General features: G+C 39.0%; 1 protein-coding gene across 1 annotated transcript in view; it reads right to left on the bottom strand.

The window, feature by feature from the left end:
• Window positions 1-1,178, bottom strand: part of LOC106520209 (sushi domain-containing protein 4) — an 8,923-nt gene that overhangs the window by 3,903 nt on the left and 3,842 nt on the right. Inside the window, exons 8-9 of the mRNA XM_014012176.1 lie at window positions 770-964; window positions 563-695 (exon numbers count right to left, since the gene is read on the bottom strand). Coding sequence (XP_013867630.1) covers window positions 563-695; window positions 770-964 — 328 coding nt within the window. The remainder of the gene's footprint in view (window positions 1-562; window positions 696-769; window positions 965-1,178) is intronic.

Raw genomic sequence — 1,178 nt, 5'->3', positions numbered from 1 at the left:
ATCTAACTGCTCATTTCAAATCAATACTTTTACTTTTAATACTTAAGTACAAAAATATCAGATATTTTAAGACTTTTACTCAAGTAATATTCCTAAAGGAGACTTTAACTTTTACCAAAGTAAGTTTTTGGTAACATACTTGTACTTTTACTCAAGTAATATTCCTAAAGGAGACTTTAACTTTTACCAAAGTAAATTTTTGGTAAGATACTTTTACTTTTACTCAAGTATCACTTTGTGGTACAACACTGTTTCTGTCATACTTATTCAGTCATACACAGCACTTTTCAGTGTTTATAAGAGGAAGTGCTAAAATCTTGTTTCCATGCAGGAAATACCACGTAGAGCTCAGTTATCATTYGTTAGTGGTGCTCAGCTGTAGCAACAACATGTTGAACGTGACGCTTCTTGTTTAGCCCAAGTTAAATACGAAACGTAGAAATTTATTACAACTGGCCCTTTGAGAGTAACCATAGTATTGATCTGGCCCTCGGTGAAATTGAGTGTGACACCCCTGCCTTAAACAGCGACTCCAAAACTGAAACTCACACAGAAGACTCACCGATGAAAGGACTTGAGTTTAGGCTGCAGGAGCACAAACAGCACCACCAGGAGCAGGATGAGAGCCACCGAGGAAGCTGTGGAAGCAACTATGGACAGAGCTGGCATCCCCAGAGGCAAAGCTAGATTGTGGTCTTTGAGACACAGGAATTGTAAATTATTTCTACTCAACTTTATAATAATGCATCAAATATATCRTCTGATCTACCTTGCTCCATGACACAGCTCAGCTTCACTTGGCTGTCCCACTCCCCATACTGACAGGTAAGGTATTTATAGTCTCCCTTCAGAATATAACCTTCATCGCAGAAATACTCAATCACGGTGCTGTGAGAAAGTCTTCGGCACGGGGAGGGGTGGCATGTGAAACCGCCATTCTCCAGCAGATACGGGGGCTGACATACTGTCCAGGACACAAGAAAACAAACAGAATGTATCACATCAGCAGCAAAACAGATAAAACGGAAATCTTGTTCTTTCAGATAAGAACAAAAGCGCTGTTTRTGTTTAGAGCCTTATAATGATACATACAGCGGGTAAAATAAGTATTGAACACGTCAACATTTTTCTCAGTAAATATATTACTAGAGGTGCTAATGACACGAAATTTTCACCAG

The sequence above is a fragment of the Austrofundulus limnaeus genome, unplaced genomic scaffold, assembly GCF_001266775.1.
Source record: "Austrofundulus limnaeus strain Quisiro unplaced genomic scaffold, Austrofundulus_limnaeus-1.0 Scaffold2, whole genome shotgun sequence".
NCBI classification, from domain to species: domain Eukaryota; kingdom Metazoa; phylum Chordata; class Actinopteri; order Cyprinodontiformes; family Rivulidae; genus Austrofundulus; species Austrofundulus limnaeus.
This window is presented reverse-complemented; position numbering and strand designations above follow the sequence as displayed.